The 10,764-nt window shown below is 61.1% G+C and overlaps 2 protein-coding genes across 2 annotated transcripts in view; both read left to right on the top strand.

The window, feature by feature from the left end:
* Positions 1-38: 38 nt before the first annotated feature.
* Positions 39-3,788, top strand: MNEG_3304 (WD repeat domain 65; the record flags this gene model as incomplete). Its single annotated transcript, XM_014048225.1, has 12 exons — positions 39-60; positions 202-305; positions 461-517; positions 799-837; positions 1,033-1,179; positions 1,350-1,436; positions 1,601-1,663; positions 1,923-2,015; positions 2,196-2,257; positions 2,615-2,690; positions 2,945-3,366; positions 3,524-3,788. The coding sequence occupies 12 exons, from the start codon at positions 39-41 to the stop codon at positions 3,786-3,788; spliced, it is 1,437 nt and encodes a 478-aa protein (XP_013903679.1).
* Positions 3,789-4,585: 797 nt separating this feature from the next.
* The window catches only part of MNEG_3303 (hypothetical protein), a gene marked incomplete at both ends in the record, with an annotated part of 8,113 nt that continues 1,934 nt past the window's right edge, over positions 4,586-10,764 (top strand). Inside the window, 15 exons of the mRNA XM_014048224.1 lie at positions 4,586-4,656; positions 5,044-5,206; positions 5,712-5,841; positions 6,217-6,564; positions 6,916-7,080; positions 7,277-7,427; positions 7,854-7,951; positions 8,196-8,238; positions 8,486-8,520; positions 8,704-8,758; positions 8,976-9,132; positions 9,318-9,428; positions 9,689-9,832; positions 10,140-10,211; positions 10,474-10,557. Coding sequence (XP_013903678.1) covers positions 4,586-4,656; positions 5,044-5,206; positions 5,712-5,841; positions 6,217-6,564; positions 6,916-7,080; positions 7,277-7,427; positions 7,854-7,951; positions 8,196-8,238; positions 8,486-8,520; positions 8,704-8,758; positions 8,976-9,132; positions 9,318-9,428; positions 9,689-9,832; positions 10,140-10,211; positions 10,474-10,557 — 1,827 coding nt within the window. The remainder of the gene's footprint in view (positions 4,657-5,043; positions 5,207-5,711; positions 5,842-6,216; positions 6,565-6,915; positions 7,081-7,276; positions 7,428-7,853; positions 7,952-8,195; positions 8,239-8,485; positions 8,521-8,703; positions 8,759-8,975; positions 9,133-9,317; positions 9,429-9,688; positions 9,833-10,139; positions 10,212-10,473; positions 10,558-10,764) is intronic.

Genomic DNA, 10,764 nt, shown 5'->3' with positions numbered 1-10,764 from the left:
GGCGGGTGCGGTGGCAGGGGCGGACGGCTGTGACGGGGATGGGGTGTGCTCATGTTTCAGGTGGGCAGAGAACTGTGTGCTAACAGTATCGAACCCGAAACCACACCGTCAATCTCCAGGCGCAAATTTGTCCAAACGCGATGTAATCATGTGTGCACACACCCCATTCCTTATGGCTTAAACCTGCGGCCCGCGCCCCAGGCCTGGAGAAGGACATCGCGGGTCTGAAGCGTGAGATCCGCGAGCGCGACGACACCATAGGCGACAAGGAGCGCCGCATCTACGAGCTCAAGAAGAAGAACCAGGTGGGCAGCAGGGCTTGCGTGGTAAAACCCTGAGGAGGCGGCGGCAAGGCGGTGCGAGAAACCGCTGGACCCCTTGGCCCCTGGCCTGCTAAACCCTTGAACGCAGCCCTGCCACACCCCCAAGCGCCTGCCCCGCTAAAACCCCTGGACCGCAGGAGCTGGAGAAGTTCAAGTTTGTGCTGGACTTCAAGATCAAGGAGCTGAAGAAGCAGGTGACCAGGGTTTATGGCAGCCCAGCCACAATTGAGCTGGATCTTGGCCCCTTGTTCGCAAGGGTGATGATTTGCTTGATTGCGCTCGAGCCTTGAAGACTGCACCCCTCAAACCACGCAATCTTGCCGCCAGAAGCGAGCAGCAACACTCAACAGGGTCAGTGCGCGGGCCCGAGAGGGATCCAGCGGTCGCTCCACTTGCGTCGCACCGTGGAGCTACCGTCTGTGTTGCACGATGCATGTCCTCCCTCCTAATCCCCTCCTGCCGATGCGGCGCGCAGATCGAGCCCCGCGAGATGGAGATTGGCAATATGCGGCAGGTGCGGGCAGCCGAGTGCCCACAAGGACTTGTGATCTTTATTCAAACCCTGGAGATGCTGCCTGGGCGGCCATGCTTGGTTGGGCTTGAGCTGCTCGGCGCGCACCAGGAAGCGTGGAAGTTTCGACTGCGCTGGTTTGCACACACCCTCTTAACACCACTGTTATGTCTTCGCTGTCATCGTATCGCGCCTCAGATCGTGTCTGCTATGGACGCTGAGCTGGAGCGCTACCACAAGAGCAACGCCGGCCTCGACCTCGCAATACAGGCGCGCGAACACGCGCGCACATCCGCCGCGGGGCCCCGCGGGCCGGGGCCCCGCGGGTGCGCGCCATTGACCAGCGTTGGTTGACTGCGAGCGCATCGACTTGTCGGACGTCGGCGCCAAAAAAGGCTTCCTGTTGATTGGCTGCAGAGGAAGGGGTTCTCGCTGAATCTCGCCCTGCAGCCTCTCCGGTACCCTGGCAAGCGCGCGCAACATACCCCTTCCGTCTTCCCCCTCCCCCCTGGCAGTCCCTGAAGCTCAAAGAGACGGGGCTGCAGTCCGAGGTGCTGCAGCAGCGCGGCACCAAGTCGGAGCTCGCGGCGCGGCTCGACAGGGTGGGTAGCACCGGGCGGCCTGCCGCCCGCGCGGGGCCGCTCGCGCGTCGCTGGCCGCCCTGGGAGTCACGCGGGCCGCTCCCGTTTTCATCTTGGACCCTTGGCTGGCTCGTGCAATGCCAGGCTCTCTGTTGGAAGTCATTTTGCGTGGTCCATACTCCCAGGTGATACGCGACATCGCTGAGCTGGCGCCCGTGATCCAGGACCCCAAGGCCCTCAAGGACAAGGTGGGCCCGGCGCAATGGGCGGCGGCTGCCGAGGCGGGGGGCTGGACAGAAGCAGCTGGCTGGGTGGTCGGGTTGTTGGGGGGGATGATGCTATGACCTGATACTGCAGCGGTTGACAAAGGCCCCAAGATCACGCACGCCGGGGCTTGCTAGCATCCTTCCGAGCCAATCATCGGCGGATGCGTTTCATTGGGTAACACCACGCTGCCCGCGACTCACCCTGACGGCGCGCCTCGCCAATCCTATCCGCGCGCCGCAGGCCAAGGGGCTGTTCCAGCGCCACTGCAGCTCGATGGCGCCCGCGGACGCGCCCGACGACGCGGTGGCCTCCGAGCACGCGCGGCAGCGCCAGGTGCGCACGGCGCCACGGGTAGCCCGCCCCCCGCCCGAGCTTTAAGCCGGCATCCCCCAACGCTCCGCCATAACGCCCAGCCCCAGACGCAACAAGCGCCCCCCTCCGACGGCGCATGCAAAGCATCGATTGACCCAACGCCCTCCCCCTTTTCCCGTGCGATGCCTGTCGTGCCCACAGTACCTGGAGCGGACCGTGGATGGCCTCAAGAAGAAGATGGCGGTGGATGCAGAGGCACACAGGTGCAGGGCGGTTGAACGGATGTGCCAAATGGTAGTCTAGTGGCTGCTATGGTGGCCTTGCTTACAGGGGGGTGTTGAGGCAATAGAGGGCAGCAGCTGGCCTTGAGGTTGCGCTGGATGGCACGGCAGTGACAGGCGTCCCCCCGGGCGCGGACCCGGCCACAGCAGTGGTACGTGCAAGTTCAACTGCACAAACAAGGCTCGCGCGCGTGAACGCGCGCACAAGCACGCATGGCCACGCGTGCAACCCCTCCCCCCCCCCACAACACACACACACACACACACACACTCTTCAACCCACATTCACACATACACACATACACCCATGCACACTCGCCCACTTCTACACGTACACAGGCTGGAGGGCCTCCATGTGATGAGCCAGAATGTGGCACTGATACGTGAGATCAACGAGCTGAGGAGGGAGATCAAGGTACGGCCCAGGACGCAGGATTTGGAACATAGTGATGAACTGTTTATATCAATCAACATATCAATGAACATATCATGAAAGCTTGTTTTTCTTTCCATTGTGTGAGGGGCAAGGCATTGGTGGGCAAGGGGGAGGGCAGCCACCCCAGAGTGTTTTGCACACACCTGTTGGTTGCTGACCGGCTTCTGCTGGATTCTCCTGGGCCCCAATAACAGCACCTCCTACCCACCCCTGGCCCTCACAAACGCCCGCAGGTCCTCAAGTCACCCGCAGCCACGGCACAGCGGGGCGGCCCCCGCGGCTCCCTCGCCTCACTCTCGTCCTCTTATGCTGGCGCAAGCGGGGCTGCCGTTAAGCAGCGCGTGCCCGCCGCGGCGGCTACGGCGACTGGCAGTCAGGTGGCGGGTGCGGGCAGTACAAGCAATCGCTCCACAGGCAGCTTGAAACTGCAGCAGCAGCAGCAGCAGCAGCAGCAGCAGCAGCAGCAGCAGCAGCAGCAGCAGCAGCAGCAGGCAGGCGCAGCCTCAGCTCGGAGTGGCCAGGCCCCGGGACCCGCGACGGCGGGGGCCGAAGCGGAGGCGGCGGGCATGAGGCGGGAGCTGCAGCTGCAGGCCGCGCTGATCGAGCGGTTGAGGGGCGAGCTGGAGGCACGGGGCGGCCCGACTGCCACCACGAGGTGCGTTGCAGCGCTGGCGTTTTGCTGCCCGCCTCTTTGGGCGGGATCAGTTCGGCGTTCAAGGATTTGAAGCAAGGGGATGACTCGAGGGCTTGTGTTATTGCGCCTCTACGTATCGGCGGTGCATGACACTGCGCATGCTGTTTGCAACGCGTAGGCCCGCGGCGAGCGCTGGCGGCGAGGGTGGCATCGAGGATGGGCCAGAAGGTCCCCCGTCCGCTGCGCGGGTCGAGGTTGCAGGCGGGGTGCTGGGTGGTGCGGGTGACGCGGGTGACGCGCTTGACGGGCGTGCCGCCGGCGGCAACTCCCCTGTGCAAGCGGGGTGGGATGACGGTGCCGCGGGCGGAGCGGAGGCCGGGGAGCCGCATGAGCTTGGGCAGGAGGCGGCAGTCGCAGGGGCGGAGGCTGTCGAGGCGGGGTGAAGATGCGGGAGCGACTGAGCCCATCTGGTTGCGTGATGTACGCCCTCCTGTGTTTGGCCTTGCCACCGACTCCTGCGGATGTGGACAGGTAATTGGTGCTGGCTTGCTCAGGCCTGACGTCTACCTCCCAGGCCCTAGCCGGGCTTCTTGTCTATGCAATCAAGTTGTCTGGTCAACGCGACAAGACCACGTCCGGTGCAAGCAGTAGTAGCTACCACGTTCAAGGAGGCCTGCCGGTTGCAGGTTGCACCCAGCACACAGCGATTGACTAGCCCGTGAGCATGGAGCAACGCTGTCGCAATGCGCGTGCAGGCCGCTGACAGCCCAAAGCTCATGCGACACAATGAGTATCGCGCTCGAGCAGACCAGGGCGCTCATTGGCAATCCAGCTTCTCGTAGAGCTGTTGGGAGCTTGGGACTTGCCAAACTTCCTGCCCATACGGGTTACACTTGCGGCTTTCATGACTGAAACACGTACTAAAATTAACACACTCTAATTTGCGCTACGCCAACCCATTTGGGCGAGTGTCACCCGTTCGGAGATCTTGGCGGCAAGCACGGCCACAGTTGCAACTCATTGGAATAAATAAAATCAAACTTCCAATTGGCAGTGGCCGAGTCCTCGCAGCGTGGACAGTTCACGCTTGGTGAGAAACACCCGTGCGGCAGACTGTTGGGCCTCAATCGTCAGCAATCACCTGATTGCAATAGACTAGAAAGAAACCAATCTCACTAACTCGCGCACCCCTGGTTAAGGTGCTGCGCGGCGCTGCGGCGGCGCACCGTTAGCTTGGGACATGGCGCCGCAGCTGGGGTGGGCGGTGGTGCCCCTATTGATGACGGCGCTCTTCGCTGTCGCCACCGCAGCGTGAGTGCATCCAAGCAGATGTTCAGGGTGCATAGGTGCCGGGGCCACCCATGGTCATCAACGCCGGCACGGGAGCAGACAAACTCTCACCCGGGCTCCATAGCTGGATGGCTTTGGATGCGGCATGGATGGGGCGCCGGGCAATGCCTCGGACGGCTTTACAGCAACGCCTTGGGACCGCCACAGCAGCGCCCCACGGCTGCTCTCACCGACCCTCTTGATTATCAATCGCGTCAAGTGCCACGCACACAACTCCTGCGTGCATACCACTCGCCTTGCACGAGCACGCATGTCCCCCCATCACCGACCCACCACACCGGTCGCCTGGCACGGCCCCCCCGGGCTGAAACCTCCTCCTCATCCCCACGCACCCCATAATGCCCACAGCCGTGCGTCGTCTGAGATTTCCCAGAGTGCCATAATCACGTCGCTGTATGACATCGAGCACCCAGAAGTGGATGGGAAGCTGACGCGGTGCGAGTCCATCGTCCAGAAAAGCAAGGCGACGGGTGCCAAGAACATGGGTATCGTCTTGACAATCGCAGCTCAGGTGTGTGTGGGGTGTGAATGATGGAGTGGGTTGAGGCGCAGACGCTGTATGTGGGCAGAGGGGACAGAGAAAGCGAAACCGAGAGAGAGAGAGAGAGAGAGAGAGAGAGAGAGAGAGAGAGAGAGAGTGTGTGTGTGTGTGTGTGTGTGTGTATGTGAGTGTGTGGCAGTGTGCGCACGTTTGACGTGCACTCACATGTGATGCGTGCATGTGTGCTTTTGTGAGGGTATGATGGCACTATCGGCGCAATCAGTAGGTTGTGCGGGAGCACAAGGGGGCTGAGGGGGCCTGCCAACGTTAGGCAGGTCCCAGTCAGCTCTCTTCCGACACGAGACGAAGCTGCGGCACTCATCTGCAAGGGCTGCCCATAATGCCGCAGTTTGCGGAAAAGGCCACGCAGTAGCGGCCAGCGGAGCGGCGGCGCCACCTGCTTGTTGATTCTGGGCGCAGCTGCCTGATCACCCACCACGACTTGGCCCCTTGCCTTCTAAACCGCTGCTCCCAGGGCTCTGAGAAGAGCGTGGGATTCTACCAGTATCAGGACGGCATGGGGGGGTATGTGGCTGTGTCCAAGGACTCGATCAGCCGGTGGCGCAAGGGCCTGGAGAAGTGCTTCAGGATGGCGGTGCAGTCAGGTTGGTGGGCGGGCAGGGAGCCAGGGTGGTAGGGGCTGCTGCAAGCAATATTGAGGGTGACGTGGGGGAACGCAGTCGACAGTGTGGGGGTAGGGGATGAATGTTGCATGTGGGCATGCATGTGGGCGCCGTGGAGGAGTTGTTCTGCGTGTGTCCCCAAGTCCTGCTGATGTGCCAGATAATCAACACAAGCGCGTACACACACACACATACACACGCGCGTATCCAAACACACACTCTGTCTCTCCCTCCCTCTATATCTCCCTCTTTTTGTGACTCATGCGCACGCACACACACACACACACACACACACACACACATGCACACACACACACCCAATTCAAGTACACGAAAATCCAATTCCCGCTCCACCAGGCTTCACCAAGATCCACCTGCTGCCCCACATCGACGTCTACGAGGTCAACAAGGCCGGCAAGCAGTCCAACAGCCTCTGGCGCAACATAGTCCGCTTTGACCCCCTAGTGAAGCACGGCACCGCGCCGGCCGCTTTCAGCTACGAGGACATGCTGCTCACGCCGGCCGTCGAGGCGCTGAAAGCGGTGCTGACGCCGGCCGTCACGGTCGAGTTTGCGCTGGCGGGGGAGCAGGGGCTGTCGGTGTTTGGGTACCCGAGGAGCTGGGAGGTGCTGTTGGAGAGGACGCGGACGGCGCTGGCGAACCACGGGTCGAGGAAGCACACCTACGGCGTCAGCTTCAACTGGAGTGAGCAGACACGCGAGTGCGGGCGGGCGCACATCACGATGCATGCGTGCATGCGCACGTGCCTCAGTGTCCGTTTATGAGTATGTGTGTGTGCATGCACATGTGCGTGTGAGAGTATGTGTTTCAGTGTGAGTGAATGTGCGTATGTATTTATGAGTTTGTGTGTATGTGTTTGTGTGTGTGTGTGTGTGTTGGAATCACCTGATGAGGCTTGCATGTGCCTTGCACCAGGAAATCGTATATTGATAACAAGGTGACCCCTGCACCCTGCTCCTTGGCCGTCCATCGCTGGCTGCCTTTTTTTACCCCTTCCATTTCGGTCCGCGCCGCGCCGCATGGCAACGCCTGCAGACAAGGTCTGCGGCTGCGTCGAGCCGCGGGAGCGCGACCCGCTTATATACAACCGCACCTACACGCAGCGCCTCGCGCGCTGGCGGGCCGACAAGACGGGCGACAAGCTTATGGGCCCATCCGTGATTGACGTGCAGGGCGCCAAAAGGCTGCTGCAGAAGTCAGGTGGCCGGAAGCTCCCACTTTCGGAGCTTTTTTGGCGGATTCGGGGTGTTGGTCTTGGGACGATCTTGAACTTGCACACGCCAAGTTGTGTTTGTGCCCTTGAGCACTGGACTTGTCACGGCCCCTGCTGCCAATTCTGGACGATCGTCCGCTTCACACCTGGAATCTGAGCTGCAAGTGCCTGTACCACCCGCAGATTTTGTGGGCATATCCGGCTACGCGCCGCTCCTCCGCCCGCTGTCTTTCGAGGCGCTGGAGATATCCTGGGAGACTGCGGGGTACGAGTTTGAGCTGTTTGGCATCTCGCTGAAGGACCTGGCAAAGGCGGGCAAGAAGCTGGTGTTCAGGTGGGGGGTCAGGGCAAGGCTGATTTGCGTGCACATTTGGGCATGCTGGCATCATCGATGTTTAAACTCGTGTGTGTGTGTGTGTGTGAGTGTGTGTGCAGCGCTGTGTGGATGTGTGTTGTGTGTGTGTGTGTGTCATGTGCATGTGCATGTGCATGTGCATGTGCATGTGTGTGTGTATGAGCATGTGCATGTGTGTGTGTATGAGCATAGTGCTCAATACAAGCCACAGACAAGGGATGCATTGCGCAGACTGATGTTGATCGCAGGCAGCAGAGTCTTGTGCAGAAATAGAAGGCTTTTTTGCACCTCACATCCAGCACTGATCCCAGCCCAACGCCGCGTGCGCGGCTCACCGACCAGGCGTCCCCCCTTCAAAGGTAAACAACATCCGCACTCCCCACCACCGTGCTCTCGCGCCTGCAGCGAACACGGGCTTGGCGGCTGCTACTGGGATTTCTCTGTGGCCCCCAGCCTGGATTTCATGAAAAACCACCCCTGGCTCGGCTACTGGCCAAACCCAGGTGAGGCGGAGGTGTCCAATTCATCCCATGGCCATGCAAGCTGCCAGCTTCCAGTGGAAGGGGAAGGACGGGAGCTCCTGTGTTAACCTTGCCTAATTTGGTGGGTACGCATGTGCTCTTGAGTGTGTGTGCATGGGTGGGCGGGTACAGGACCGCGCCAGGCAAAGGCTGCCAGGCCCTGGGAAGTGAGCATCACCACTGAATGTGCGCTGATGGGATCCAAATTGAATCACCGCGCAATCAGGGTGGACCAAATCGACAGACCCCTGGGTCAAGCCGGACTACAAGTGAGGAGGGCGCAACCCCCATGCACGTTGCTTGCTCCTGCGGGCATCCGGAGAAGCGGGCGGGAAGTGGTTGGTGAAGCGGCTGGCGCGGCTGTTAGGCCCCGCACGATCGTGCACGCCCTGCCCGTCTCTGTAAGCACGCTGACAGGGCGGCAGACCCAGCTGGCGGCTTGCTGAGTGCCCGCCACCCCAATCGCCCTGCTCATACCTGACAACCGGCGCGCCGCCTTCGCCCCTATCTATGCAGGAAGTACCGCAATGACTTTTACAACACTGTTATCCGTGAGTCACTCTTGAGTAGTCTGGTGGCGACTGCCGCTCTCAAGCAAGACGCTCTGATCCTTACAAGGCTGCTGTCAGTCTCGGGGCTTTTGCGCTTGCTCACGCTGCGGGGCTTTGAGACGGATCCGCTGATCGCAGGCTCTGCACTCGTGCTGACCCCACATCGCGCCGCAAATCGTGCAGGCTGGGCACAGACGGGCGGCGGGCCGCAGTACCAAATCGACGGCATCTACACCTGGTGAGCGCGGCGCCGGGGACGAAACCAACGGCTCGGACAGAGGACCCTCTGTACAAACATTCAATTTCTTGGCTCATACGTACATCAGCACGCCACTTGCAAGGGACTTCAAATCCACGTTGGGCTGGTCAGGGCCATTATCTGATGCGGAACCGCCGCAGCCGCCCTGGCTCCGTGCTGAAACGCGCGCCTCGCCAACACCACCACATCCCTGCAGGAGCGTGGGCAGCTTCGACGTGACCAACGTCCACCCGGTCACAACCAACGCAAACGGCACCTACTCCGACCCTGCGATTGCCGCCGCGATCCGCAAGTCGAACTTGCTGATCAACTCAGGTGCCCTGGCGCCCAGGCCGGTTTACGGGGCTCTTAAGGTGTGCTCGGGCAGGTTGGAAGCGTGTGTGTGCGTTAAATCGCACTCACCCACGCACCTCCAGCACTACACAAGAATACGCGTGTGTGCACCAACCTGCAGTCCACCCATGAAACACACCACGCATGAAGTCATCCTGCTCTCGTCATGAAACCCGCTCACATTGCGAATGGAATCCTTTTCCAGGCGCTTCGAAGGGATTTCAAGCTGTTCTCAAAGCTGGCTGACGCCTCTGGCGTCTCCCCTGTGCTCAACGCCACTGTTTTGCGCGCGACCATATTCGCGCCGACAGACGAGGTGCACATGCAGCAGCGTATTTGGCAGTCGTGCCGCGGGCTGAATCGCAAATGTTTTTCCACCTGGTGTTGCAGGGTGCGGTGGCAATGCTGTAATACGGATGCTTGCTGTCCCCTTCCCCCCCTTCCTGCTTTCTGCCGTTGGATGTCGTCGACCTGGCCACTGTGCAGCCCCCAACCGCCCCGCTGTGCCGTCCCCCTCACCCGCCCGTACGCCTTGCCCCCTGTCGCGGCCCGCACCCTCCTCTGCGCAAACCCCAGGCGATCCAAGCTCTGGCAGCCAGGTTCCAAGTCACCCTTGACCAGCTGCTGTCAAACGAGCTGCTGGTTGACCGCCTGGTGGCTTACCACATCATCACTCGCGCCAACCTCGGGTCAAAAGATCTGACCGCCAACAAGGAGCTGGTGAGCCGTTGTGTTCAGTCGTCTGTGTCGCATCGGTGGTGATTCAATGCGTACATTATTGTTGGGTATTTGGGATGATCGCGTGCGTACGTGTGAGTGGATGAGAGAGGGGTCCTACATCTTAGTGCACGCGTGCGTGCTTGGGTCAATGGCCTGGCGCCATACTCGGCGCGTCTACCGGGCGGACATCGCAGCCTGTCATTGCGCTTTGTGCCGCGTCGCCCGCACGTATGGCTCGCCCGGCTCGTGATTTTGAGGGCAATTGTTCTTTCGCTTCGGCCATCCCTCATCATGTGCGATCCCGCAGACGCCAGTAAAAGGCGGCCCGATCAGAGTTGCCAAGGCAGCAGGGGGCGGCACTGTCCTCAAGGGGGTGCAGGTGCGGCGGGGCCACCGCTTGCTTGCACCTGTCCCTGCGCACCGCTCCAGCTGCAAGTCTGCTCAATTCAGGCGCTGGAATGGGTCAAGATGTCCCATCTGGCGTCGCCGGGGGCGCAGGGGGCCATCTTTGCGGCGACAAGCACTGGAGGCCTGCCCGCATGGGGTCAGGGCCCTTTGTGACAAAGGGCAGATTAGCACACGTGCTAGCCAATTCAAGAATTACTCGTGCCCCATAAAAACGCCACCGGCCCTACCTGCAGAATTCCGCCAACATTTCGGGGCCTGAGGTCGTTGCTGCCAACACAACCATTGTTCCAATCGACGCAGTGCTGCTGCCTGCCGAGGTGCGTCCCCTTCATCCCCTCCCCCCTAAAACAAGTAAAAGCCAACCACCCAGCGGACACTGTTCCTGTTGTAGAGGTTGAGTATGGACTTAACACCAGGTTGCCCGTGCCAGGCCCGCCCCGTGGCGGCTTGACCAGGCCCGGGTGTGTCCCCAACCTCCGTTCGCATCGCTCCCACCAGTAATCTTGTGTGCCCCCCCCCCCCCC

Source organism: Monoraphidium neglectum, assembly GCF_000611645.1.
Source record: "Monoraphidium neglectum strain SAG 48.87 unplaced genomic scaffold scaffold00409, whole genome shotgun sequence".
In the NCBI taxonomy this organism is placed as follows: domain Eukaryota; kingdom Viridiplantae; phylum Chlorophyta; class Chlorophyceae; order Sphaeropleales; family Selenastraceae; genus Monoraphidium; species Monoraphidium neglectum.
Note: the sequence above shows the minus strand (reverse complement) of the source record. Positions and strands in the feature narration are given on the sequence as shown.